Here is a 27699-nt window from a genome sequence, read left to right as displayed (position 1 = left end):
TCTGGCGATTCTGATTCCATTCTGCTTCAGTCTCCAGATATCCACACAAGAGGGTGACTGATTCTGTCCTGCTTCTCTCGATCTCCAGATTTTCACACAAGGAAAGGAAGCATGAGAGGCAGAACTGACCTTTCCCTGGACTTTTTCCATGCACACATACAGCAACCTTTTTTTAAAAGCTACTGTTGAGTCGCTGCTGCTGCGTCCTACGCGTGTGGGGGGGATTCTAAGTCCCTAACTGCTCCCCCCCCTCCCACCGGCTTTCCTTTCCCTGGATGCAGAGTAAAGAGGAAACCTGATCCTTCTTGTTTAGTTTTATACATATTATCCAGCTTTTTGATGTCACTGGACAACATGTCTTTGGTCATATTGAGCATGCCTTGCATTATCGGAAAAGCCACCAATCCGGCCATTTCTGAGTTCAGGACCTTGAAGACTGGATCCAAAGAGGTCGGAGCAGAGCAAGTCATCTCAGTGTCCAGAGATCTTGCCACTGCGTTACTTGCTGTATCTGTCACAGTTGAGCAACACTGATTTATAGCGACTTGTTAAAAGCAAAGCAGAAGTCATAAAGCCAGAAGGCAAGGCCATTCAGCGTCTTAGCCTGCACATCCCAACAGCCTCCAGGCAAAATGACTAGAAAAAGACCACAATGGGTCAAAATGCCTTGAAGACATCACCAGGTTAACAGAGTAAGGAAAATGGGCTTGTGTATACTGGTGAAAACAGGATGCCGAGACATATATGCAATTCCTAGTAATTAAATTAATTCATAGTATTTTCATGATTGTTAATAGCATATTAGTCAAGACAGCCTTTGATGACGAGGCAAGTGAAGTGTGCAAGTTTCTACAGATCAGTACGTGAAAGGCTAGGACAAGTACTTTAGGATTAATGGTGATGTACATGTTTGAAATTATGCAGTTTTGGCTTACGACTGGATTTGTTTCTCCTGTGATAAGCCATTAAACATTAAGGATAACAAACCCATGATCTCTACACACTCGCCCACCATGGTAAGGGGGGAAGGGCAGCATACCATATAGACACATTAAATGTCTTTATGTGCAACATAAACAAAAGGGGCCATGGATATAAAGTCATTCCATTTTGTATTGTCGAAGGCTTTCACGGCCGGAGAACGATGGTTGTTGTGGGTTTTCCGGGCTGTATTGCCGTGGTCTTGGCATTGTAGTTCCTGACGTTTCGCCAGCAGCTGTGGCTGGCATCTTCAGAGGTGTAGCACCAAAAGACAGAGATCTCTCAGTGTCACAGTGTCACTCCATCATTCCATTTTGTCACTCTCTCCACCCCCACCCCCTGGGAACTGTAGTTCAGCAAGAACGTCGAACATGGATAAAGATCTCCATTTAAATCCCTTACATTATGATTCCATGGAGAGGAAATGACAATCAGTTGTAAGACTAGTGTATATTAACGTGCTAACTGGTCTCTTAATATGTCACGGCTTTACCACTTTCCTCTCTCTCTCTCAAGCATAGCCATTTCCCCTGCTGGACCATTTCATTCTTTAACATGGATACATGACAGAACTGTTCTCACTCCGGTAACAAAACCAACCGCATGCTAAAACTCCTTGGGGTTAACACGTCATCCTTAGGGTTCCATGCACTCAGGGAGGTGCATCCATGGTTCAAACGCCTGTGGCTGCAGTCTTTCGCCCCGATTACTGAAGCCACACTGAAGTCAATGAGACCTAAGCAGCTTGCAAGCAGGATTTTAGCCTGTGCTATTATTTCCTTGTTATTGATCCGGGCATGCACACTACATTTTGAGAGATTTGACTTCAGAGAACAGCTCTGAGCAAGCGAGATGGTTCATGAGCTGATGAGGGTCTCCCCCTGCCACTGACAACAGTAAGGCCGACTTTACAATTGCACAATTCACACATCCTCAATTAGCAGAAGCTTTTCAGGAAGAAAACCCAGCACACTGTAGCCTTGATATAATCAAGATCTTTATTGATCTCACTGTAACAGCAACCATTGGTGAGAGTATTTTCCCAACACCTGTTTCAGTTAAAAACCAGAATGGTACAGAAGAAGCCCAAGAATTGTTCAGACAACCTCTGTTCCTTTTTTTTAAAAAAAAAAAAACACGAAAAACAGGATTACATTTAAACGAAGAAAAATATGGAGGGTGAGGAAAGAAGTGAAGGATCAGTAAATGGGAAGAGAACAGTTATAATAAATTTTTCAATGAGTTAAGAACATTCAGTCATTTTACTGGCAGCAGCCTCTCCATTTCAACCGAGGAGGCCAAAGTAAGCCCAAGAACAGGCTGCCACACAATGTCACAAATAGTTCTTCTCTGCTCTAAAATGAAGAAAGGCACTGGATCACTATCTCGCAGTGATGCAGACACGAGGAGGATGGAGGAGGGCCCCTGAAGTCCTGCTCCTGATGTACACAGGGACCAACTCCCCCACATCTTGTCGGTTTCATACACACAGTTCTACATCTTGTCCCTGCTGTATGCGCCTCTTGGGATTTAGATGCACTAGCCATGGATGTTGTAAAGCTGTTTTTTGTGAAATGTTATCGCCTACTAAACCAGATAGTACATGTCATCAGCCCTAAGTAAATTTCTCCCATTAGAAGAATCAATAGCTCTTTATTTTTTCTAAAATATATATTCTTATATATATTTGTGTGTGTATAAACATCCACCCACATACATATACATATTTGTTTTTGCACTCACCCACTCCACAATCACCTGATTTTGCCAAATGACTATCCAAAGTGAATCTTTCAACCTACCACACACACTGTGCAGCATAAAGTCGAGACAATGGGCAAGCAGCTTATCACCACAGAGAATTTGCATATGGAGGATTTCTCTTCTCTGACTGCAAGTTTTATGAACCACCAGTCCTTTGGTCAGCACACAACAAAACAAAACCCCACCACAGGAGCATAAGCTTAGCTTAAAGGAAAGATTCCCTTAAAATGCCTATCGGGATCTCTTCCCTTATCATTAGCAGATTATAAAAACATCACACGGTCTGTTCTCCCAGGTCAGAGGGAGAACAAATAGAGTTAAAAATTCATGGCTGCATCAGTCTTAGCCAAATATATTTAGAATGAGATAGAAGTAGTAAGAATCTCTGCATCTTTGATGCCAAAAGATTCTGACAAAACTAATCCAGAATGTGTTTAACATCGCCCTAAAACCTAAGGAGAAACACTGTAAGTGGGAAAATGACCATTTACTGAGATATCCAGGACAAAGAAGTTCTAGAAATGAGAGAAAATTGGTGGCAGACAGCAGACAGACACCCAAGTTTGACATCAACTGTAACTCCCTGACCTAACAATTGTACCAACTTCCCTAAAGAAATCCAGAGAAGAGATCTGATGTGAGACATCCACCAAGCTGGATCTTTTATGGAAGACAGTATCACTTCATGGTCAAAAGATTTACAACGGGGAAAAACTCACAAGCAATCGCAACTCCCAGTAGTCAGAGAATTGCATTTTTTCTTTGGGCCTGGAAACATTTTCATTGGTGGAACCATCACCATAGATGCTTTGGGCAGGTTCTCTTTGGTGACAGAACATGAAATGTCACTATTGTTTTGGCTAAGTGTTCCAAATGGGGCTTCTGTTCTCCCCAAGGGGAAGGATCTTGCTTCTCCAGAGTATGGAGTATGACATTGGACATACTTCAAGGCCACATATACACATCCATTATTATTAACTAAACTGAAGGTATTACTAACACAAACAGAAATAATCACAGTAGTAAGCTGGGAACTAAAAACATTTAAATACTATTGATTCATTATGATTCTATTCCCCTTATGACTATTTTGTGTGGATTTATGCTGCGGAAGATATGCAACGTGTTAGCTATCTGGAACGAAACAAAAACCATTATAGTCCCAATATTGTTCCTAAATTTAGAGTGTAGCAATCCCATTTTTTTAAAAAAAGCACATAGTGGTCCACTTCTCCCATCATTTTATGCTAGATATATCCAAACTCCTGTTTACAAGAGCTAGCTGGAGGTTACCAACTACAGCTGCAAAAGGGGAAAAATGATAAAGCAATTTAAAGAGACAATTCTGGTGAATTTACATTTAGTCGAAATACCACCGTTTAATTAAGATCTAACAACTGTGCTTCTTGAAAACTCAGGACCTGAAATGTTAGGCCACAAGAAACTCTCTAAGCAAAACTAATTTATACCTGCAATCTCAAAAATGCAGAAACAAACATGGTCAGGACATTCAGCCTCCTGGCACACATTTATTTCAGTGGTAAGGAAGTCAGAAATTGGGCTAGTTTGGTGGCCAAAACAATGGAATTCTGAAAGCCCAGTGCAATGGGCATTATCCTTACATTTACAGAACTTTTAACTTCAGCAGTTCAAGCATATGTGGGTATTCGACCAGCCAAAAAGGCAAGGCCAAGAACAACTTATCCAAGGAGCAACACACTGAAAAATACCACACCACTTGCAATACACTTGAGCAATTGTTTGCAAGAGCATTTGCCCATTTCACACAGTAAAATCTGAAGTGCACTGAAAGTGGATTGAAAGTGTGTATGAAGTGAATTCCACACGTACGAAAGCTCAGCCTGAACTTTGTGTATCTCTGAATTTTTATATTATGCTAGAGCTGCGCCTGACCACATGTACTCCACAACTGTGAAGTTCTTACTAAAAGATGGCAGCAACGTTATAGTACAGCTTAACTGCCCACGGCAGTCAGTTTAACAAAATGTGACTTGCTCTCAAATCACTATATAGAAAATGGAGTTGGCCAAGAATATACAAGCAGACCACTCCTGCCATCCCCCTCCCCCGACCCTGTTCCATTCCAAAAAATCCCATGGTCTTTGATGGGTCTGATTTGTACATAAGGGCGCATAGGTTTCTAACCCTAGATAAGAATTACTATTCATAAAAATGTAAAAATTAATCTGTAGGGCTGTCACTGAATTAAAGCTGTACCCTGTTAGCAGTATGGTTTAGTCAATTGATTAAACTTGCAAAAATGTACATGTAGGAAAAACCCAGCCCTACTAATGTGAGTTAATCTAACCTGAAGTACAGATCTGAGTTGTCACAAACTCCTGCAGCATCAGCCATTATAACTATTTCTAAAAAGCAAGGACATACAGCACAAGTTAAATCAAACACCAGTTGCTTGAAAAATTTGGAGATCTCTTTCTGAGAAAGACACAATAGAAGGCTATCCCACTGATAACAGGGCTGCAGTTGGAAGTTTGCTGGGCTATTTTATGTTAGCATGTTAGTTTCAGAAAAAGGCCTTTCCACTATTCAGCCCCCAGGCAGAAATTCAAGTAAAATCATTACACAAGAACTAATAAAACCCCGCAGCAAACATTTTAAGTGTCGCTGGAGATTTAGTATCACTCTTGAATGTATTTCCTAGAAAATAAAACTGCAATGCAGTTTAAAAAGCAAAAGTGCAACTTCCCATACAAAGTTTGTAATCCATTGTATTAGTCTAAGTTACCGAAAAGTCAAAGATTCTTATGCACTAGCTTCAGCCAAGGAACCTTTCTATTTCCATACATCCAATTTCAAGATTATCAAAGGAGTGGTGGTGCATTATGCTTTCATTAAAGTGCAAAACTCAGATCACAAAGCAAATCAAGAACAGCGAATGAAATATTTAGGCTGCGATCTGATGCATGCTTTCCAAAAAGAAAGCTCACTCACTCAGTGGGACTCATTTCCAAGAAAGCACACGTATGACTTGACTATTCGTTTTTCAGGTCTTGCCCATTTGTTGAAGACATTATGTACAGTAGCTACATCCACAAACGAACAAGCAGTACCATGGCTGTGTAACTCCCTTGTATTTTTTTTCATTTTTGAAAACAACTTTTGTATTTACAAGCTTCTCAAGACAACCTGAATTGCATGAAACACCAAGTTAAAGGACTCGGTAGCAAGGGCCAGCACAACGAAAGGTATTTAATTTGCAGGGGGAAAATTTTTTCAAGGCAAGCAGCGTTTATTATTTTGGGCTCCACTCAGAATTCACCCCCCGTCCCCATGATAAGTAGAGTGAACCAATGTTTAAGGAAGGGGGCAATTAAACTAGACGAATACTTAACTTATCAAAGCAGTCACGTGCCCAATACATAGAGATCCCAGATCAGCTTGCATTTTGTTTAAACTGAGCAGCTTTTTCAATTAAAAAGGCTGTAATTTAATACCCACAATTAATGACAGTGCTGGCTAGAGAAAGGAACAGAAGGAAGCGATAGCTGCTATGTTTATTTTCAGCCGGCTGTGCTGATACAGCTCACTCCTTGGCACAAGGGGTAATTTTCCTTAACTATTAAAAAAGAATTAAATACCATTTTCAAACAGGCACGAGAAGGTGACGACCATGAGGCCTGTACAGTTTGCTCAATGAATTAGTTCCTGAAAGAAAGTTACATGCAGGGTTGGGAGGGAATGTCACTTGATAATTCTCATCCAAACCAACAAGTTCTAGAAAAGTTAGTAGCCACAAGAATTTATACTGTCCTGCCTGTGCGTACATTTTCATGTTAGAAATGGCCCAAACAGACAGAACCAACTTTTGTAAACTTTTCCTGTCTGATCATCTTGAGAAAACTCTCACACTATAGACAGTTATTTACAAACCAGGTTCTACATGTGCTAGACTGAGAGCAGTGTCCTTTATAAACAATGAAGATGGATTTTAAAAAGCTTTCCTACAGAGTTTGGAAGGTGACCACTGCCTGTCTTTTGGCTGCTGTTGGGAAAAATCCCACTCTCCACCAGCAAAAACAAGAGCCTTAAGTGTCACGTAACTGCTGTAATAGCTGGGCAAAATTCGAAACCCATATGCTCAAGAACCTTTCAGAGCCCAGGAAAGCCACTTTATGGATAACAACCAATTTCAAGATGATACATAAATGCTTAAGTTACGTCAACAGGTAACCCATCCTTCCCTTTCTCATCACATGAAGCTGCCCTACACAGAGTCAGACTCTTGCTTTATCAAGGTCAGTATTGTCTACTGTGACTAGCAGCAGCGGCAGCTCCCCAGCATCTCAGGCAGAGGCCATTCAATTCACTTATTGCCCAACCTTTTTAATTGGAGATGCCAGGGACTGGACCTGAGATGGCCTGCTTCAAATCAGATGCTCTATCCCCAAGCCACAGCCCCCGGCGGTTTAACAGAACTGAATATTATTAAAATGTTGTGCTACAATATAGAATGGAGCCTGAGAATCACAGTCCAGATATCAAACTGCTTCTATTGCGCAACCGGAACGCAAATAGTTAATAAATATTCAAAAAATATATTAATTTATATTTTATAATCAAGGATGTAAGAGGAAAGGACGTGTTTGTAATATTTGTTCTTAAACAAGTGCTGACATGTTAAAACTGCAAGCCATTCAATTCAGGATTGTGATTGTTCAAATCACAGCGGATAACTTGGTGGGAACAGGCTGGATCCTGGCCTTTCCATTCGCCGCTTCCTCCCAACTGCTGGTGATGCTGAACACACAAGTGAGTAGGATTTGGAAGCACAGGCATGCAGCTTTCTAGGAAATGAGACATCAAGACGACGGTACACAAAACTGCTTCTGTGTCAACATCCCATGATGCAACAAGCTCTGACTGCAAACAGGGAATGAGACAAGTAGAACTAGAAGTGTTCATGTGTGTATAGCTGGTATTGTTGGCCAAATTTCACAGCACTGTTTATCCACACTGCTGTAACGGATAGGCACCTGGCAGCCTAGGTGGTTCAAAATGGTTTCCCATGTGACACCCCCCCACACACACACTTAACTTGAATCCCAAGAGCCCACTTTCCTTTTAGGCACCTGAGTTTGTTTATTCTTCACCCAGTTCAGTTCCACCTAGTTACTTTCTTCTCTGTGAAGACAGGAGCCAAACTAGACGTTACATTTAACTCATGGCTGCCTCACGCGATACGTGTGCAACCGCCTGACACATGGGGCAATTACCACCCCAGGTTCTTTTGGGTTGGGAAAGAGTATGGGGGCAGAAGCCCCTCCCCCCATGCCACAGTCCCAATCCAAATCAGGCCTTTGCAGCACTGCAGAAGTCAGTTCCCACAGGGAACTTATAGATGATATTCAAATGCAAGTCTCCATTATGGCATAAGCTAAGTTTAGTGTCTAGTTTGGCTCTGAGAAACAAGTAAACAGGTTTTTTTAAACCCTTGGCTCATCAAAGTGGACAGCAATAGGTATTACCACAGTTTCTCCCTTCTGTACCACAACTGCTCAGTTCCTCGTGCAAGTCAAGATGTGAGGGAGGGGTGAGATGGTAGAGATGAAACACACAATGGCCTGTATTGCTGTAAGCCCTGGAGAGGAAGGAGGTTTCCCAGTTCCAAGCAGGAATTAGTCACAAAGCAGTGCTAATTATTTCTGACCATTTACTCTTCACTCAATTAAAAACAGCACTTCTGTGAAAAGTTAGTTGTTGTACAGAGACCTCAGAAGATGACACACAAGATACCTTCATGGCTGTGACTGAATCACCTTGCAATTTTATAAAGAAAACAAAGATTTATTCGCTTCTTCATGGCACTCATTCCTGTTTTAATTAAGAGTACCTTACAAACAATTTTTTTATCCTCACAACAACCCTGTGAGGTAGGATTCTATTGTCCCCCATTTTATAGACTGGAGAACTGAGGCACAGTAAGTGACTTGCTTAGGAAACTGGCAGGAGAGCGAGAAACAAAGAGCAAGAAACAGAATACCACCTAGTCCCAAGTCTGCACTTTGACTATCAGAATACCTTCTCATGTCTGTAACACAGCCTATGGAGGCAACAGCAAGCCATTACAAGCAGCAACTATACTGATTACAGCAGATGGAAAATTTTGCTGCATTTCGTATAAAAAATGTTGTGTTATGCAAGGGTTGGGGCTGCTAATATTTTTTTAACATCTAGGGAAGGAATAAACAACTCTGAAGTTACCCCATTGCCGAAATCCAAAACTGATAAAAATGCTTCTACTATGATGAGAAAAGTAGCTGTTGGCAACACCTGAAGTAGCATTCTTCTACCCCTTATCGAAGTTGGTTAGTTCATGGACAAAGCTGCATTCCCCTGCCATCAACATTGTATATCTGTTCTGCCTTATCAACAGATTAGACAGTGAGGTTCCAGAAACAACGGCTGGTGGCTACGAATGAGGAAGGATGGAAATACAACCGGGATCCGACTGCAGGCTGAACTTATACTGTGTTTCGGAACTCCCCTGACCCAAACCAGGAAGCACAGTGTCCCTAAAAATAGCTCCCCATCCACCCACCCCGCTAATCACTGCTTTTCTGCCACAACTTCAGAAGTGGCACTGATTTCCCTGGATACACCACAAACAGAGCCTATTCCTGAGAGATCAACAGTTACAAAGCAGTTTTGCTTCTGTATTATTCACATTTTAGTGTAGGCAAAAATAAAAGTGAACAAAACATTCCTGCATTTTCCTCCCCTTCCCTATTCCCAACTACTACATATACAGAGAAAAAGCAAAATGATTTTCCAGAATAGTGGCCCACCTTGTTAAAATCACATTATAAACTTCATAAATTGGCAATGATCATGAGGACTCTGCCCCAGGGGCCAGAAACAGAAGATGAGTTAATGAACAGATTAGATGCTCTACCTTCTATGCTGGTCTCTGGGAATAATTCCCAAGTTACAAGGACAGTGTGGCTGCTATTTCCTTGGGCTGGGTCTCAAGCCAATCGAGCTATAGTTGAACAATGGCACCATGGGTTAAGCTGCCACACACCCCTCAAATCCACAGGGCAGGGACAAAGTCTCCCACATTATCTGCGTGCCCCATGTTATCCCACTGTTTAACCATTACCACAGTAGGGTGATATTCACTCATAGGAAAAGGGCTAACATGCCTTACAAATATACATGAATCTTTGTTGTTGGGAAGCTTCATGAAGCAATACAAGACAAAGATCAGGTACTTGGTAACTGGGAGAAACAGGACTGTCAATTAAATCAGCTAATTTTATAGGTTCAAATCAATTAACTGATCATAAAAATTGAAGAGGGACCATACATTCCTTGTGTGAGACAGAAGGGAAGTTTTTGTAGGGACATGTATTTAAAAAATGGATAACCCCTCCCATCATAAACTGTTGCCTGGTTTATTAGAGGCACATGAATCGATCAACAGGTCCTTAATTGATTAATCTAACCAATTAAATGGAGTCAACGTTCCGGCGCTAGAGAACAGTTCCACACAGTTCAACTTCTCAGGTATGCTTCTCAACAAATGCATGAACCCACCCACTTGTTGAGCAAAAATGACCCACTTTTCCCACATAGCAACTGGCACCATCACAAGATAACGTGGATGGCTAAGAATCCCATTCATCAGGGCCCCCCGCCTCTCTCTCTGCCAACAACCCCATGAAACCTATGCACGCTGCAGTCAACGGGAGGAAAGTTCACCCATGCAAAATTCATCATATGTGGAGGGGGGGGGGGAGAGAAGAAATGGGTAACAAATCCAAATGAATGGATTAAGTGAAGACTTTGGCAACTAAGGGCACTTTTCTGCATGCTGAGACTGGTTCCAATTGAGTTTGATGGTTCTCTTGGCCAATTTAGTAATGTGTGAATTCAGTAATCATGCACAGACCAGGTAAGACAGTGACAGTTTTGTTCCAAAAAAGATTGCAGTAAAATATAGAATTGTTGCCTCTGATTTATCTGAAGTCATGCATCATGAAATCAGCTATGCACATCCCAATAACCCAGTAACCAATTCTTAAGGTGCCCTAAGCTTATACGGGAATCATTCCCAAGAACATCAGATTTTTGCCAAGCCCCTCCTAGTCAAGCATAGCCAGGTTATTTCAATTAATCCTTTTGGCACAAGAGTAGACTTGCAAGGAATTCAGCAAATGTAACAGCAGCAAAAATTAAAGACTGATCAAGAACAAACAGCATAGAGGACTGTCAAGCATGACACCCCTAAATTATTTCCAAACAAAACATGATTCCCCTTCGAACACTGTAGACTGAAGCTTGGAAATGGTGACACAACCATTTGTTAGCAGGATATTCTAGGAGGCACTCCTTGGGATGAAATGGCAAGTAGTAAAATGAAGCAATGGCTCTTTCTAGATTAAGTATTCCTGTTCCAAAGAAACAAAACAGAAACTGATTCAGAGAGGGGTAAAAGAAGTCACAGCAGAACCTCACTATGTTCCCATGTGCAAGGATATGCTGACTAAATGGGAGGCATGAGGATCAGTCCCCCGGCGAGTGCTTTTCACACAGCAGTAAAAGAAACAGAAACTGGCTTCTAAACTAGGGTTGAGGGGAGGGAGAACGGCAGTGCCACATCCCTTCAAACATGTCTTGTGGCCCTTTTCTGTGGTTTGCAATAAATATCCCATTACTGATGGAAGTATGTTCTCGCGTGCGCATGATTTGGTAGGTTGTCTCTAAAGTGCGAGAAGCCAAGATTCATTCCTTAGCTCTATGTAAATTTATCATGGGCTTCAGTCACAGACCAGGGAGATGAGAAACTTAAAGGGGGGGGAGGGGTTAAAATAGGCAAGGGATAGCATGGCATGGCTGAAGGAGTCAACAAGAGGGGAAAACAGTCCTCTTATCCTTTGGCACTTCAAAAGCTGAAGTGGGGATTCTAGTGGAACAGCTTCTGCTTCTTCCATTCTTCAGTTATTGATCCTGTTGGCCAAATCAGGTGTGAGCAGGTTATCAGGAATTGGTGTCTCTCCATGGTTTCCCTCAAGGAAGATCAGATGTCCATCTCAAACTGAGCATCATCACCTGGTTGTAGAGGTAAGCAGACACACATATCAGAACACAGACTTCAAAAGACAAATGTTTTATTTGCAGTTTTCTATGAACGCACCCGTCAATACCGTTTTGTAAACTTGTTCAGCCCAGAAAATCTCTTTGGATTCTGAGTTTTGTATAACACTCTTTAAGAATTTTGGCAAACAAGAATGACTGATGAAACTTAATTATTTCATAAATTATATTATTTACACACTGTGGGGTTTCATTTTATTACTACAAGGGTTTTCCATTATAGAAAATCGTACTCTCTCAAATCAGTTCAGGCTGGACAAACCTATACCTACAGTCAAAAACAAAAAACGCACCATGGTCTGTGTGTACTACACATGCCTTTCCCCCTTATTGGCACTACCACACAGAACCCTGACCTGGATAGCCCAGGTGAGCCTGATCTCATCAGATTTCAGAAGCTAAGCAAGTTCCGCCTTGGTTAGTAACTGGATGGGAGACCTTCAACCAAGACCAGGGCTGCAAAGGCAGGCAATGGCAAACCACCTCTGTTAGTCTCTTGCCATGAAAACCCCACCAGGGGTCACCAACTGCCATACTTGAGTGCACTCTTTACCTACTGCCACTTGGATGCCACTTATACTTCCCTCAGTCCCCACATAAAGGACCAACCAGCCAGACCCAGTGAAATTAAGCATAAGTGCTGGTGGTCTCACTGAGTAGATACTGGGATTGCTGTCCAATCTCCATGTAGTTTAGAGACAGAGCTTATAAGAATCTTCTTATCTAGTTATCATAATGTGCATTTCAAGAGCCAGTTAATCCATGCAAACACACTTGTAAAAGCTGTACAGGCATATGTATGTGCAAGTGTTCCCTGTGAAATTCATGGCAGCCCACACTGAGGAACATGATTTGTAGATGCAGCACATCATACTTGGATATGACTCCAGGTGTATTTGTAAAACAAACTGGTCATCACTGCTCTAGAGGGGACAATCTCGAGGACCTAAATGCCACAGATGCTCTAGAGTGCCAGGACCATCTCAGAAAAACTCCAAGAAGATCTCCTTGTGATTCACCAAACTGTTATGGTGCAAGGAGGGAACAGTTTGTTTGTTACCCCACTGTTGCTTTGTAGATCCTTTGACAATTCCACATATCAGCAACTTATGAGATCTGTGCAATAATTCACATAAAAGCAATAAATTCAGTGACTTTAAATACAAAATATTCCAAACTGCACTCAGGAATTAAACAATTTTCAAGTAAACTTTTTGAAACTTTGTCGATTTTGCTTCTTCTGTAATTAGTAGAAGATGCAACGACAGAAAAACATGCTATTGCAAACTACTTCTGTTAGTCTCTTGCCTTGAAAACCCCAGCAGGGGTTGCCATAAGTCAGATATGACTTGACAGCATTTTCTACCACCACATTACAAACAGTTTTGCTATAGGAATAAGACTTTCAAGTAAGACCCTTTAAACCAGCCTTTGTCCTGGCCATTCAAACACTCTCTTCCCATAGTCAGCTGCCACCTGCGTCCTCGTCTAGTAACCCCCCCCCCAGCCATTTAAAGCACAAGTATCACTACAAGCTACCTCATGGTTATGCTAGTTGCCTTCTCAAGTTTGAAGGTCAGAAGAAAGAGCTGGGCTAATCTCATCTCACTTCCTGCAACCCATTTGCTCCAATACAGCAGAAGTACAGACAGACTGTTCACATTTGTCTTTAAAATCCAGGAAAAATAACTATCCTTCTCTTAAGACTCCCAACTCCACTAGCAGAGAGAGAAGCTGGAACAGCAGAGATAAGCAAGTACCACCACTTACTCAGCTAAGAAAAGCAGCTGCTTAACTTCTAGCATACATTTGGAAGCACACAAATTGCACACTACAAATTTATATAACCTTGCCAAAAGCACAAATGTGACATCGATCACACTGGAAAACCCTGTGGACCAGAACTTCTCCTCAATCCTCAGCGCCACACTGCAACACGACAGTGAATCAACAGAGGAATGTGGAAAAGCTCTTTAAATGGCCAAAAGAGGGGGGGGGGGTGCAGCAGCATGGCACACAGACTCAAGTTACCCCAAACCATTCTGAAAGCAGGCCTTAGCTCTGCCCCATCCCCACAGTGGCTATGGGTACAGCATCCAAATAGTGGCCACCCAGCATTACCCATTTAAACCAGAGAAAGACAGATTTTGTTTTTCTTCAAGTTAAAAGGGAAAGCCAGAGGAATGTCAAGAGCTGGTCTCCAAACAAGCACACTGTCATGTAGACGTTTCTCTTAAAACCAGGGGCTTCCTGCATTCCATGAGGGAAAAATCCCTGTATGGAAGCAGTCCAGATTGCAAATTATCATGGTGAAGTCGCACCCAAAAGCTTCACTCCTAGCACCCATGCTCTCTTACCTAGGATAGGCTTCCCATCATGATTGTTCAGATTGTTTACTTCCACTTTGGAATCCTCAGTCATAGTACCAGGGCTGGTAACTCCCGGGATATTTGGAAGGTGGCAAGGAGGAGTCTGAGCCATGGGAGAATTGCGGCGGTCTAACAGAAATTTGCGGTCATAGATGATTCGGGTGCCTAGGAAAAAAGAAACAATGGAATAATTGTCACACTAGAATTTGTTCTTCCATGCAAGTTAGAAACAATACTTGTATTAACAGAACTAGTCAGGTAGGGTACAAACCTGTGTGTAAGCCAACTTCCTGGAGTTATAAGACATCCATTTCTGCATGCCTTTTGGCTGCTGCTTTGAAAACAAGAAATGCTTTGATTCCAATTCATGAAAGCCAAATTGGCTGCAGATAAAAGCCAGATTTGCCACAAGTTTATTCCAATAATCTTAAGATTTACCATGTATACAATATGTGGGTTAATGAAGACTCAATCCTTTTCCTTCTGCTATTTCCAGGATGTGCTTGGTTTCAACTTCAGTTTAACAGGACAGCCTAATTTCCCAATGTTCAGAGGCAGCATGCCCTGAGGTCCACAAGTTTGGCCATATCTTAGCAGCCAATCAGCCCAAAATTTGTCCTCATTGCAATTGCATCCCAGAGGGACAAGGACTAATCTCTGACATCGCACTGAATTTTGAAGAGAAATACCTACAAAGTACAGTTTCACCAGCTGAAGGAGAAAGGTACAGGCTCACCTATGCCAGGATGCACCTGAGATGTGCTCTCTAAAGAACGTCCTTATCTATGGAGGCCCAGGTCACAGCAGTTGCCAGATTGGCGTTTTTTCTTCTCTGCCAAGTTCAGCAACATTCCCCCTACCTCTCGACCCACGACCTAGCTACAGTGATCCATGCAATGGTCATCTCCAGGTTGGACTACTGTAACTTGCTCCATGCTAAGCTATCCCTGGGCCTGCTCCAGAAGTTACAGCTGGTCCAGAATGCGGTGGTGCGTGTTTTGACTAAGACTCTGTTCCGGTCACACAGAATATTAGCATTGCGCCAGCTGCACTGGCTCCCAGTGGAATTCCGGATCAAGTTCAAAGTCTTTATCTTAACCTTATGGGTTACAATACACTATCTGTCCGGTTCCCTCCCCCTGTACGTTGATGGGCAGGAATCTGGAACTGACCCCATCTTGGGACAGTTATTATCTGTTGTTGATTTTACGATGAACTGTTGTTTTATGAATTGTTTTAATATTTGTATTATATTTTTATAACTGCTGTACCTCGCCCTGAGCCCGCTTGCGGGAAGGGCAAGTTAGAAATGTAATAAATAATAATAATAACCTTTAAAGCCCTTAGCGGACTGGGACCAGCATATCTACGGGACCACCTCTCACCCTATGTTCCCTGGAGGACACTCCAATCAACAGACAAACATCTCTTGGTAGCCCCTGGTCTCAAAGAGGTCCACCTTGTCTCAACCAGGACCAGGGCCTTTTCGGCTGTGGCTCCTGCCTGGTGGAACTCTCTGTCTGTGGAGACCTGGGCCCAGCAGGAATCGTTATCTTTCCACTGGGCCTGTAAGCCAGGGATGTGCCAGGCATCTCATGGTTGAGGCAGGTGGCCCATGAAACCAGTCTCCTACCATGAGGGGGAATTACCCCCCATTCTGTTAACATCTAATAGTCGGCCATCTGGCCCCACGGATTGCTGTCTGGGTTGTGCAATATGTGTGCTGCTGTCTTTTAGAAATTGTATTATATATTTATTGATGTTTTTATCTGGTTTTAAATTAACATGTTTATGTATTTTATATATGTTGTATTCTGCTCTGAGCCCGTTTGCGGGGAGAGTGGATTAGAAATATAATAATGATAATCCTTGACCCCCTGAATTTGAGACAGAGAGGGGAACCCACTGCTGCTTCCTTCTCCCTCTGTCCCTGCCACAGCCATCTCCTTCTTTAGCATCTCTTTGCTCCCTGGTACTAGTAGTTCCAAGTAGCTGTCCACTTCCTGTACTACTTCCATTTCTGCCACCTTCTGGGATGACCATGCTAACTGTTATTACCTGCCAAATTACCTGGAATTCTAATCTGATTGAAATTGAAGGTTTGGGGATGTGCTCATGAAGGGCAAAGACACCTCATGCACCAAGTACTGGCTGATCCTGGAATGGAGATGCTAGAGCCACACAACACAAAAACCTCTGTAAACATATTATATTTTCACATATACTTTTACCATCTACCTTAATGTACTGTTATGTCCCAATTTATTTCTTAGTTGGGAGAAGGAAGGCCAGTCAATTTAAGGATAACGGTCATCCCCCAAAGAGTCTGAAGAGAAGCAACTGCGACACCCTGTTCAAACCCAGTGATGCTGTCATCACTAGAGCTTCCAGTTTGGTCAATGCATATATTATGATCCTGATCAACTTTCATTTAAGGGCACTGCAGGAGGTCATCTGAGCAACACATACAGTGGCTAAAAACAAAGACAGAGACAGTTCCTCTTTAGCAATTGTTTTCCTACCACTTTTTTTTACTAGAGCCACAAACTGAGGCACTTTCACCAGAGGGGCCAGGAGCAGGTGGTTTTGTGGACCTTTTAGTATGACTCCAAATACCACATAATGGGGAACAAATAACAGAAAAGAGCTAATGTCTTAATGCCCTATTATTGGACTTGCCACAAATGCTGGGTATTGTCCAACAGCGCTCTTATGTTCTAGTCCAGTGGTTTTCAACTTTTTCAGACCTGGGATACACATGGGATCTGATGAGCTTTAAGCACCTGACAGAAAGTCACTCTAGTGGCCCTTATGAGCAGGGCCTTAATTTCATAAAAATAAATAAATAAATAAATGTGATAGAAAGAGAGGATACAGAGTCAAAGCCAGGACTGGGAGGTGCAGACCAAGAGAGTCAGGACCCGGAAATGTACCCTGTCCGAAGGTGGATCATACTGAAGAACAAACCATGGATCAGGGCCATGGAGGAATCTTTTCCACAAATTAATGACCTCACCATCCATTGCACAAATGCTCAAAAAGACAGGTGTGGCATCTTCTCTCTCTCAATAAATGTGTGCTAGCAATATGGGTCTCCCTAAAAGGATGACATATGATGATAGGATGAAGAAGAAAAGAAGAGGAGAAGGAGGCAGCAGCTCTTCAGAGGTCCAACAAAGCAAGCAGATCTTTTTGGTCACTACTCAGCTTTTTTTTTTGAAGGCAGAATTATCCATCCAACTGCACTACATAACAAAAAATAAGCATCTTAATACATCTGAATGGCATTACTGCAGTTTAAGAAAACAACAGCAGTCATCTTGTCTGATTTTAGTCAAACCAATGTGAAGGTTTATAGTATAAGGAAAAGAAAAAAGAAATTATTTCAGAGAATTCTCATCTTGGTATGTGAAAGGCAAAAAGGAAGGAGAAAGAAGGGGAAAGGAATTTCAGTGCTTCATTTTTATTTTACTTCATTTAAAGGTAAAGGTGCAAGCACTGAGTCATTACTGCTTATGTCCCCAACATAGACCCAAGGCAGATTACACTATTCTTCTCCATTTTATCCTCACAACAACTCTGTAAGATAGGTTAGGCTGAGGATAGGACTGGCCCAAGGTCACCCAGCAAGCTGCCATAGCAGAGTGGGGATTCGCTATCCCAGATTCTAGTCCAACACCCTAGTAACCACTATACAAGACTGCCTTCAGAAACAAGACTTTTTAAAAAAGATTGATAGAAAAAAATGGGAAGAGATCCCTCTCTTCAATCAGCCTCCCTTCTTAACAAAGTTTCTCATGCACCAGTGTTGTTCTTAATCTGCTCATCATTTCTCTCAGCTCAAACCTGATATGCTCATCTTTGTCATGACTTGTTCTTTTGTAATCACACACCTGACCCACCATTGCCCTTATACAGTAAATCAACCGGAATGGCTGCCAAAGTACTACAAATAACCCAACTATGGCTTTTGCTATGACCTAAAAGCTCTTGATGGCTTGGGCACAACAAAGCAAATAAATTGTTTCTTATGTCCCACCACACTCAAAAGATCAAATGAGATGGTAGGTGTTCATCTCTGCTCCGAGCCACAAATGCTAAGAGACACAAATAATGCAGGGACTAAGTAACAGAGGACAAGAGAGACACTGCAAAACAGCGTAGTTGTTATCAGTGACACACAACAATCTCCTAATAGGGTCCAGCCATGGAAGCTTTTACAAACTTGAATGAGAACTCATCTGCTGGTTTCTTTCAGGCCACGGAAGTGCTCCAAGTAAATGAAAATTTGCATGTAATGGATAACAGCATTTGATGGCCTATTTTAGTCTTGAACATTATTCTTAATGTTAATATTGGTAACTTCCATAAGGAAACATTTTTATGTTGAACTAAGACTCCTCCAGAAGGGAAGGTAGCATGGTATGGCCCAATCTCATCAGATATCAGAAGGTAAGCAGGGTTGGTACTTGCATGGGTAACCAGCAAGGGAAACTCTGCTTCTCACTTGCCTTGAAAGCCCCTTATTGGGGTCTCCATAGGTCAGCTGCAACTTAGTGGCACATATATAAGACACACACCTATTACCACTTTGCCACTTAATACTCTGATCCTAATGAGGCTGAAGTTAGTTCCAGTTCTAGTTCTTTATCCTCTGATCCAACCAACAAAAGTGGTGATACTTAAAACAGCTCTTTGCTCCCATATAAGTTTTGGGACACCTCAAATCATACACCCCCAGACTCTTGTCCCCACAAGGAGACATATATCCTATTCCCCAGCTGAATGCCTGGGTTTTGAATAAAGAGGGAGGGGTGCCCCAGGAATCACAAAAGTTTGCATTGCTAACAATGTCCCAAAAGCTAGGCTTTGGGTGAGGATCCAGTTTCCATTATCAGTCAATACCTTTATTGGCATAAAACAAAATTAAACAAACCTGTATTAGACTATAAAATACAATCAGAACTTATGTCTTATAGTCCCTAAATCTCATAGCAATCAAAAGGACTCTCGCTACTGAGAGGGTAATATGGGGACACTAGAAAAAAACAAGCTTCACTTCTGGGAGGCTATATCTATTGTGCAAAACAGGGGTTAATTAAAGCTTCCCGTATTTAGATGTAAAATTTGCATTGGAGCAGAATATGAGCAATTGACTCTGGTTTCCATTATTTTGTAAGGCAGAGTCTCAGACTCTGAGTCCAAAGCTTACCTTGGGGAGCAGAACTGTTAAATTATCATGTGGTTGGATTGGAGAATAAGGAATTAGATACATGTAAGAGGGAGATGGGAAACAACTTCAGCTTCTTCTGACCCTAAACACATTTAACTTGGATAAAGAAATGTAGAATTTCTCGTTATAAAGTTTTCAGGAGAAAAATACCAGAATGGCGGGAGGTTGAAATATATGAAATACTTTCCTACCAAACCTAAAATTTATTTCCCTACTTTAACAACATAAAATGTATCATTTACAATTTTAATTGGTATATAAAAGAACTAAGAGCTGCAAACCAAAGGTTTGGGCTGTATCTTATGTTTTGTATAAAATCACACCGTTTATCTAGTCATGACTTGGTATTGTTTGTCATTTTGCAGCACTACAGACCATTAAGTTCCACCTCAAACTGAGCTGTAGCAAGTCCATAATCTGTATACCTTTGATTCCAGAGATAGTCTTATTAAGCTAACTGAAAGGATGCAATGGACTGCACTTCAGACATTTTAACACAGTGAAGCACAAGGACTGATTTCCCCATCACAGAGTCCAAAATACCAGCCAGTACTAGATGAGCAGCTAGCCCTTCAGTAGCTACCTTGTAAATCTGCATGAAATCCAGGATTTTCTAGTCAAATCAATCTGCTCACTTATTACTTCTAGATTGGATGCCAGAAACACAGGATTCCACCAAGCATTGCCCAATTTTACCCCCTTGTCACGGTTCATATAACGGGTGGCTACTTGGCAACAAATATGTTATTTTATAATAAATTTTAAAAAATGTAAACTCTTTATATTTGAACAGAGCAAGCTTTTGATGCCAAATTCAGTGAAAAGGGCACAAAGGATTCGGATCGCTCAACCTACATCTCAGTGCTACTGCCTCCACCACATACTTTTATTTTAAAGTACTCTGTTTTCAGTCTCCTCGTGTGCTGGAGCAGTCTCAAAACCAACTTCATCTCGACAGCCTCAGGAAATACAGAAGTCTGAAACCAAGACATGCTGCCTTATGTTTTAAAATTTTAATCCAAAGGGAATAATGAGTCTGCGGTATACTAGCTGCCCTGAACTTGAAAAAAAGGCCTTAAGAGTAAATAAACACTGAGTAAGGACTCCCTGTAGTGAGCAGGAGTTAAAGGCATGCTCTGCAACCATATATACTCCTGGAACTAGTAGCTGCAGGCAGGAGAAACTAATTGCCACTGCCTTTTCTAACTGCGCTCAGAGAGCAGCAGTGGCTCCTTTTCCCAACAATAACCTGCCTTTTGAAAGACCACAAACAACTGACTTTATTTGGGAGAAGCCTCCTGCTCCAGATTTGAAGGGTTCAAACCACACAGCTCCCAAGATGCTTTCCATGAAGCTGCTTTTGAAGGCAAGATTCTACAAAAGTGTCAATTCTTCTCCTGTCTTTTTCCTCTTGGCCCCGGCGTAACTCCTTGTTGACCTGGGCCAAGTTCCAGCATCCATGGCAGGTAATAAGGCACACTCAGTGCTTTCAAACAAAACAAAAACAGACTAAGCATGGTACTTGTCTCCTAATAAGACAAAAGCAACTCTGTACAAGCTGAGGAGCCAAACCAAACGTTACCAAACTCCTGTGCGCTCTGCCTCTCTGCAGTTCTTCCTGGCCCCCTTAAGCAGCAAGCCGATATTATACCCTTCCTAAACTCCTGCTCTTTACTTATCTACTGTAGTCACACCCTGCAGTACTATTCCAATCCCTGGTATTTTGCACTAGTTCCCAGAACACTTTACACCTCTTTTGGCTCCATCCTGAGCCACATCCCTTCTATGTGTATGAAAATATGAATGTCTAGATATGCATCCATCAATATTTCCAATGACAAATTGCATGGAAACCACTTTGGTCTGTCCTTTCCTGAGACTATTTCAACAACTTAAATTCTGCAAAACTAAGGCAGGCCAACATTAGCTTTGCAACATCACCACTTTTGCTATTTTAATTAGACCCACTCGGGTCTACTGATGCATTTTAAATTCACAATGCAAGAGTTAATATAACAGTACTCTTGAAACACATTAGTTATACCTTAAGGGTTAAGCTATTCCAAATATTCATCCATTCAGCATAAGATGTGCTTGTTGGATCACATCAAGCTCAACTTCATTCAGCTTACTCCGCGAGAATCCCACTAAATCAGTAAGCACTAAGTTTGCTGTCACTTGCTTCCTATCACTTCTGCAAGCCAACGGTAATGTTAAAGAATTATCTTCTGGGAAAGAACCATATTGGTTAGGTGCTAACAAAGCTTCTAACAGCACAACAGGTATCTTTTCAGGGTCTTCTTCAGCAAAGATTGTGATGGGCCATGTGCCATATCCATCTCTCCCTATACAACACTGCATGCCAGTTATGCTCTTTAAGTCAGGCTCTTCTCAATATTCCCCCATCCAGGGTTTTTTGTTCTTCTTCCACTACAGCCCACACTTTTTTTTGCAGCATCCACCTAGTGGAACTGGCTTCATTAGGCACTGAGAAGGGTTACATTTAAAAAGCAAGGCTGCTGTGCTTTCAGCAGTGTTTCAGTCTCACTCCCAAGTTAACTACTGTTGGGTGGCTTATTCCATTTCACAATAGCTCAGGAACTGTAAACGTGGTTTTAACAATCTGTACCGCTATCACTAAAGTACAGATTAACTTTTGAAGCTGCTTAAATTTCTGTTGCAGATATCCAAGTAGATCCTATGTGATGCAGAAGTTAGACTGTTGGACTAAGACTGGTTAAACCCAAGTTAAAATCTATACTTGCCATGAAACTTTCTAGCTGACCTTGGGCCAGTCATTCTCTCACACCCTAACCTCTTTCACCAGAATGCTTGATCATAAAATGGAGGGGAGGACCATGTACCCTGAGGTTGGGACTGGATAAAAATGCACTAATAAAATAAGTACAGGCAAAAATGTGATTACAGTAAAAAAAATCTTAACACACAGCTATGTCATTCTCGCTGCAGCATGTGCTAGAATACAGCAGTACTAAGCAGACAAGAGATTCTGAGCACAATTCAGCCAAAACTGAACACTGGTTGCAATGGGAAAAATACAAATACACGCTTAACTCTCCTTGTACTCAAAAGAATTTAGAACTGCTTATTTCAAATGGATCACTTCCTTGTTTTTGTTCTAAGGTAAGAGTGATTTTAGAATCTTTTTATTGGGTACTCTACAATTTAAAACAATGTTTATTTGGGTAGAAACTTTCAACAGACCACATCAGTTCTGAAGAGGAACATAGCAGCTAACAAGATCTTTCTCTCCTCCTTGTCCTCCATTTTATTGCAACAACCACACTGTGAGGTAGGTTAGAATGCAAAAAAAAAAAAAAAATGACTGGCTCAAGGTCACCCTTGCAGGGGGGATTCAAACTTGGCTTGCCCAAATCCTAGTGAAACATTGTAATCACTACCCCATACAGGGTTTGTGTTGCAAACAAACTACCATTCTGAAAATTGTTCTCCAAAATGTAGCTTATGAATTTAAAAAACCCTATAGTTTAATCTGTTAAACTGTCAATGCATGATGATTAACTGTGCTATGTCACACCTACGGCACTCATTAAGCAAAGAAGTAATATTTCAGAAGTTTAAATATATTTTTACAGTTTATTTTGTTACCCTGCTATGGCTTTTTTCATATATTCTAGCCATAAAGTCCTCTTTTAATTCCATTCACTTGATAGGTAATGGTTTTTAGCCATATGGAACAGGAAATCACTATCTACAAAAGAAGACGTAATAAATGTGTCCCAGTTACTGCAAACCCGCCCCCCCCCCAATAATTTCAAATGCCTAGGGCTTAAAGGGAGGAGCAGCACAAAGTGCAATAAGTTCATGAGGGATATCCATTATTAAAGGAAGAAAGTTACAAGCCATCAGCCCCACACAAAGCTCAATTCAAGCAAACAAAAGAGCTGGGGTTTTACCTGAAGGCAAAAAGGAAGTGACAAAGGTAAAACAAGGCAGCACTTCTGGTAAATATTAACAAACTTGTCAAAATTTGACAAAAAGAGCAATGTCGCTACACATATTGCAGAAACAAATGCACAAATCAATGTGATTTGTAAGACAAGATGGCAGCCCATGTCAGGTATGAAGAATTGTACCGAAAATGGTGCGAGACTGGTACATAATATACAATCCTAAACCATGATTCATTGTTTCTAACCCAGGTACTACAAAGAGATTAACATGGCTGTAAATGTGTTATTTTAAAGCAAGTGGAAATTAAGCTTGGGGCAAAGACAGTGTTTAGAATTATGAAGGAATACACAGAGAAGCAGCAAATTCCTAAATTTGTTTTAGTCTTGTGGGCTGTAAGAGATCGGCATAAAAGCTATTTTCACCCTTTTTATAAAGCAGTGGGTCTGGGGCTGCAGGCCACTGTTTCTCTGACGCTTAGCTGCGACGCCAGCCCAACTACTTCACAGCAAAAACTCCTCTGCCTGGCCGAAATGCCATTCCAATGCCCCAAGCCAGCGCCTCCAGAACCGGACTAAGAGTTACCTCACGAATCCGGCCTTTCTCTCACGCCGGCCGCTCTCGCTCACTGAACCGTTGCACGCACAGTTTAGGGTGAAAGATTAGGACGTTGCACAACCGCTTCTGGCCTGGCCCGCGAGTCCAGTTATTTGCGGGGGCCATTTTTATGCCTATCTGTTTCATTAACACACGCCCACGCCGAGGGAACCCCGCGAGGCCTGGCCTGGGGGAAGCCAGCGGGCGGCTCTCCCCAGCTCCTCGTCCGGGACGGCGGCCGAGCTCCGGCAGAGTTCGCGCCCGCCACCCGGCCTCCATCCCGCGGCTGCCGCTGTCGAAGGCTTTCTCCCACCCCGCTGCTGCTGCTGCTCCTCCTCCTCCTCGCCTATTGTGCAACGGTCACGGGCTTCTCCTCGAGGCTCCGGGGCCTTGTTTACAAATAGCTCTCCGCCGCCGGCGGCCTCCCCGTTCTCGAGCCAGGCCTGGCCTCCCCGGCAGCGACCCTGACCACTCACGGGGCTCCCCCCCCACTGCCCCTTTTATTTGTAGGCAGCCATTATTCCCGGCGCAAGAGAAGCCGCTTCCCCTTTCCCTCGCAACCCACCCCCGGTCGCCAGAAGAGGAGGGCCGCTCCCGCAACGTCGCTTTGGCCACACGTCGGGAGGGCAAGCCCCACTCAAGTCAGCGGAGCTTCCCTCCGAGTAAACATGCCCTTGGCTCGGGCGGAGCGCGCTCCTTCCCTGGGCTTTCCCTTCCTCCCACCCAGGCCGGGAGCAGCGGCCTTTGGCCCTGCACGGCCCCTCCCGTGCAACGCTCGTGTAAAGCGCCGGCAGCAGCTCGTCCCGCCCTTGCAGGCCCCTCTGTGCCCCACGCCTTGGCTTGCAACGCCCAGCAGGGCCGGGCCGCTCCCCGTCCTCCGTTTACCTCCAGGAGTGGTGGAGAAGAGGGTCCCCCCGGGCGTGGTGCAATAGTCATGAGGTAGCTGCGAGGAGTCGCTGATGGGCACCGTCCTGGTGGGGATGGCGCGGCTCTGGCTGTGCTGGTGGCCGCCGGAGGAGGACATCTTCCTGCTCTATTGTCCCGGGGTGGGGGACGAAAGTGGCCGGAGAGGAAGGAGGGACGGGGGGAGAGAAAGAAAAGAAAACGGGGACAAGGACGCAGGAGGAGGAGGGGGTGGCGGCGGCGGCGGCGCTGGACTTCCTGCGGGGACAAGCGGGGGGCGCGGGCGGGCCGCCTCTCGGTCTCCGGAGCGCCTCTTCTTTCCGTCCACCGCCTCCACCGCCACCTTCTCCCTCGGCCTCCGCCAGCAGCAGGAAACGAGGGGGCCGGAGGGGAGGCGGGGACAGGCGGCGAGGGAGGGGCGCGGCCAGGAGGCGGGAGCGGGCCAGGAGCCTCGGCGGCTGGGAGAGTTGCGCGCTCGGCTGGGGCTCTCGTGGGCCGGCAGCGGCGGCGGCGGCGGCCGGGGCTCGGGAAGGGAGCCCCATTGAGCTTGCTCGGCTGTGCAGCCTGGCGATGACCCGCGGAGAGCCGAGCTCACTTGGGGCGCCCGGGTGGCAAAGGGCAGGGCCGCGCCGCGCCGCGCCGTAGGTGGTCCGGAGAGAGCTGGTGCGCTCACTTGCTGGCGGCCTCGCTGGGCACCAGGTCGTGGGTCAAGACCAATGGGCGGGGGGGGGGGGCGCTGCAAAAGTTGCACCAAAGAGGGGTTTGGGCACGTGCAGCTTTTCTTAGTTCTCCATGAATGGGCACCAGCCGAAATACCTCTCTTCTGTCCAGCTATCAAAATGCGTAATAAAACCTGCTCCTTTACACAGGGCTGCCATACATGGTAAAAAAGACAACATAGCGGTATGGTTTGGCCACTGAGCTGCAGGTGACACCTAGCTGCTTCCCCACCCCCACCCCCCAGAGCAGGATCTGGTGGGTCTATGGAAGTCCTGAAAAATTCGTAAAGAAGTACTGAGGATGCTGTAAGTCAATGGCAAACACTCAAAGGTTGAGGAGTCAACCTCAATGGGGGTGGGCTGTACTCCCCCTGAAAATGCAGGTTCACAGATCGAGGCTGCTGCTGGGTCTTGGCTTGTTGGAGGCTTAAGCTTCCTCTGTAGCATGCAACACCTTTTATCAGTTTGGGCTGATATGCCAGCTGCAGCTGCTCTTTGAATTGTGTGACTTGGCCAGTGATCCATATTTTGATCATATTCAGGTTTAGTTACTATAATGTTCTGTGTGTAGGACTGCCTTCAAAGACCACCTGGAATCGTAAGTTGGTCCAAAATGTGATTGTCAGCCTGCAGTCAAGGACTGGATAAAGGGATCACATCTCCCCTGTTCTGAATGACCTGCACTTGCTATTTTGTTGGTGTGCTGAAGCGCTTCAGCTGAGCACATGCTGGAGACATGCATTCTTGGGTGTGCACATTTGCTCGTGTACTGTTAGGTTGCTTTTCTCCCCAATGGGCACCCAAAGCCGCTGACAAAAATGCAATTTAAACAAACAAAGCAAGTACAATGAGCACAATAGATTACATCCTGGGCTGATCCTAGGTCACAAGGCCAGCTAGCTCACTCAAGACCACAGGTTGCAAGCTGTGGACTAAGAGCATTACACGGCCATTTCTTTCACTGGCCCTGCTCCTTTAATAGCAGCCATGCGTGCAAAAAATAAGATTACCATCCTTTGCATTTTTACTGGCAAGCAAGCCCCATTATGCTCAATGGCACTCAATTGCCATGACAAGTTGCAAACCGCATGGAGGGCCCCCTTGGTGATGCTAGCTGAGGCTGACTGTAGTACAAACAGGTACGATCCCTGTGCCCTGCAGAATCTACGAATGCAACTTAATCAGATGGTGAAACAAAGCAGTCCTTTGTACACACTTGGCAGAAAGTCTGAATTCAGTGGACTGAGGAAATGTGCATCTCTTAAAATGGTTCTATATGCAAAGTAAGATGTTCACATGCATACAGAGTGAAAAGAAGTTTAGGATTAGGTTTCTTTTTGCTCAGAAAACGCACAGAGAGCCTCTAGGTGGGACAATTCTGGGTTTGACGACCCTGTTCCCTGCCAAAGGATCCTTTCAGCGGTCAAGCCGGTCTGTCCAGTTACTAGTGAAAGAACGGGTATGGGAGGAGAAACTGGGCTTCAAAGGTCCACTTCCTCTCAAATCTATCCTCCCTTTTCCTTCAAGAATACCCATCTGGTTCCCACTTGCCTTAAATGCAACTGCCTGCCTGATTCTTGATGTAACCACTGTCTTGTGTGTGTTTTACAAACTGGCCTTTATCACCACAACAAACATTTGTTACCAGGTATGCTTTTTCTGACACTTGTCCTTTGGATAAGGTTTTCTGCATTGACCTCAACTCATGTGGTTGTAAAACTACCTTGTATATGAACCAGCAGTTGCATTTATTTTGTAATGTTAATAATTAATTCGATCAACTGCAACTCAGGCATGAAAAATTATTTTACTAGGGCACAAAGCAAACACAGGATCAGAGAACAGGATTCCTGGATTGCCTTCTGTGGCTGAAATCATTTGGAAATTTGTATGCTTATTTGGGTGGCCAAAAGTCTCACTGAGCAAACGTGGGCTTAAATAGGCATAGGAGTCTGTTGTATGTGTGAGTGACAGCACATTTTGGACGTGGAGTTCAAATGAAACTTGAGTGCAGTCTAGTTTTTATTTGATCTTCTCCACTGCATGATTCCTTGCTGTGATT

At 43.5% G+C, this 27699-nt stretch overlaps 2 protein-coding genes across 2 annotated transcripts; both read right to left on the bottom strand.

Moving 5' to 3' along the window:
- Nucleotides 1-1960: 1960 nt before the first annotated feature.
- Nucleotides 1961-25277, bottom strand: EIF4EBP2 (eukaryotic translation initiation factor 4E binding protein 2). Its single transcript, XM_054983361.1, has 3 exons — nt 24901-25277; nt 14241-14417; nt 1961-11838 (listed from the first exon to the last, which is right to left on the bottom strand). The coding sequence occupies exons 1-3, from the start codon at nt 25037-25039 to the stop codon at nt 11807-11809; spliced, it is 348 nt and encodes a 115-aa protein (XP_054839336.1). The 5' UTR covers nt 25040-25277; the 3' UTR covers nt 1961-11806.
- LOC129332719 (WAS/WASL-interacting protein family member 1-like) lies at nt 25049-26659 on the bottom strand. The gene is made up of 2 exons (XM_054983945.1): nt 26648-26659; nt 25049-25654 (listed from the first exon to the last, which is right to left on the bottom strand). Exons 1-2 carry the CDS (start codon nt 26657-26659, stop codon nt 25049-25051), a joined length of 618 nt encoding a protein of 205 aa, XP_054839920.1.
- Nucleotides 26660-27699: the final 1040 nt, after the last annotated feature.

Source organism: Eublepharis macularius, chromosome 6 (genome assembly GCF_028583425.1).
Source record: "Eublepharis macularius isolate TG4126 chromosome 6, MPM_Emac_v1.0, whole genome shotgun sequence".
Classification (NCBI taxonomy): domain Eukaryota; kingdom Metazoa; phylum Chordata; class Lepidosauria; order Squamata; family Eublepharidae; genus Eublepharis; species Eublepharis macularius.
The sequence above is the reverse complement of the archived record's forward strand: the minus strand, read 5'-3'. Positions and strand labels throughout refer to the sequence as shown.

What these genes read in the sequence shown, in the direction of transcription:
- EIF4EBP2 (XM_054983361.1), bottom strand. Translation starts at nt 25,039, where the DNA reads ATGTCCTCCTCCGGCGGCCACCAGCACAGCCAGAGCCGCGCCATCCCC. An exon ending in CTTCTCCACCACTCCTGGAG is followed by an intron (nt 14,418 to 24,900) that starts GTAAACGGAGGA and finishes CTTTTTTCCTAG; the next exon opens with GCACCCGAATCATCTATGAC. An exon ending in TGATGGGAAGCCTATCCTAG is followed by an intron (nt 11,839 to 14,240) that starts GTAAGAGAGCAT and finishes CTCTACAACCAG; the next exon opens with GTGATGATGCTCAGTTTGAG.